This window comes from Cynoglossus semilaevis, chromosome 10 (assembly GCF_000523025.1).
Source record: "Cynoglossus semilaevis isolate Cse_v1.0 chromosome 10, Cse_v1.0, whole genome shotgun sequence".
Classification (NCBI taxonomy): domain Eukaryota; kingdom Metazoa; phylum Chordata; class Actinopteri; order Pleuronectiformes; family Cynoglossidae; genus Cynoglossus; species Cynoglossus semilaevis.
The window spans coordinates 17,314,129-17,315,907 of NC_024316.1; the positions used below are offsets into that span (position 1 = coordinate 17,314,129).

General features: G+C 36.4%; 1 protein-coding gene across 1 annotated transcript in view; it reads left to right on the top strand.

The window, feature by feature from the left end:
* The window catches only part of LOC103385356 (chitinase-3-like protein 1), a 9,323-nt gene extending 8,141 nt beyond the window's left edge, over positions 1-1,182 (top strand). Inside the window, exon 12 of the mRNA XM_008319218.2 lies at positions 28-1,182. Within this exon, the coding sequence (XP_008317440.1) occupies positions 28-453 (426 nt within the window). The 3' untranslated portion in view covers positions 454-1,182. The remainder of the gene's footprint in view (positions 1-27) is intronic.
* Positions 1,183-1,779: the final 597 nt, after the last annotated feature.

Sequence of the window (1,779 nt, forward strand, 5' to 3'; positions counted from 1 at the left end):
ACTACAACCACAACTCCCACTACCACAACTCCCACTACCACTACTACAACTCCCACAACTACAACCACAACTCCCACTACCACAACTCCCACTACCACTACTACAACTCCCACAACTACAACCACAACTCCCACTACCACAACTCCCACTACCACTACTACAACTCCCACAACTACAACCACAACTCCCACTACCACAACTCCCACGACTACAACTACAACTCCCACGACTACAACCACAACTCCCACTACCACAACAACCAGTACTACGCCCGCAACTACAACCGAGCCTTTCACACACCAGGGTTACTGTATCGATAACGACGATGGCATTTATCCCAACCCAGATGACATTTTTAGCTTTCTGCAGTGTACTAATAAGGAAACAGTTGTCCATCAATGCCAACCTGGACTGCGCTACAGAGCAAATTGCACATGTTGTGACTGGAGATAGAAAAAACCTCCCTGATGATAATGCAAACTCACAACGCAGTATGATTCACGATTTCTTTCAACAAAATTAGCACCAGACAAATTATGACAAATTACAATGCTTCTTAATTTGTAAGAACTACGCAAAATACAATTTCCAACTGAAATGGTCTTGTACCTCATAAACTGAAATTGGTATCTTAAAAAAATGGAATACAATAATGTACACATCTTTACAGAAACACTGTACATCACCCTTTATCTCCCCCAGTCTTTTACTCCCCTTTACCTTTTACTCGACCATGCTAATTGTCAATATATTAAACAACAAAAGAATATAAAAAATATTAACTGGAAAGCCTTCATTTTCTTGGTAGAAACACTGTAAAACACTCTTTGTGCCTGTGGAAAAAGTTCTTCCCACATTTTGTTTCAACACCTGAAACTTACTTAGGCTATGTGGGGACGTGATGTCTTGGTTTAAAAGTGGGTCACGACCAACCATTTTTAAGAGCATTCCGACACCTACTATAATAGAGTAGACACTTAAGTATCCTGTATACTGTAAAATATGTTCTCCTAAAAGAATTCATTTTTGTGCCGGAATATTTAGTCATTTACTATTCCTCACCCTAATTCTTCAACATAACTGTTTTGTTTGTTTTTTTTCTTTAATGTAGTTTCCAGCTTGAAATTGTCCTCTAATTGTAAATATTATTTATTTTATTTATTGATATCAAACACAATCAGCTACAATGTGTATTTAGCAATTTTGTTTAGAAATGATTGATCTATCTCAATGAAGGTCTATGTATCTTCTTATTCACTTCTGTTGTTTCTGCAATAATAAAGCACAAATTTTCTTCTTATTTTGTGTCTCTTTTACATGGTTTGTTGTCATTTACCTATCATTATTTGATCAGAATATGCACATGGCTTATTTAGATAATGCAAGCCTACCAAATTTCAAAATGATTGCTTGAAAATTGTTAAAATCACAGTGAATTAGCAAATTGGTACTAATTAAAGCCTAGTGTTTATTTTTGGTGTACTATATTTTTGTTGTGTAATATTTTTTATAGTATGTTTTATATATATATATTATAATATTTTTCCCTTCCAATGGACTCACCACCCACAGGAAGGTTCAGGGGGGTTGGTATGGTGCAGTGTGATCTGGGTGGCGGTCATGGAGACTGCTGCCCCCACGACCCGGTAACGAATAAACGGATGAAAATGGATGGATGGATGAAAATTATATTTTTATATATTTTTGCTGTATAATATTAGGGACAACACAGACAAGAACGTTTGGAGAAAAAGACAGAGAAGACAGTTTGAGATAGTT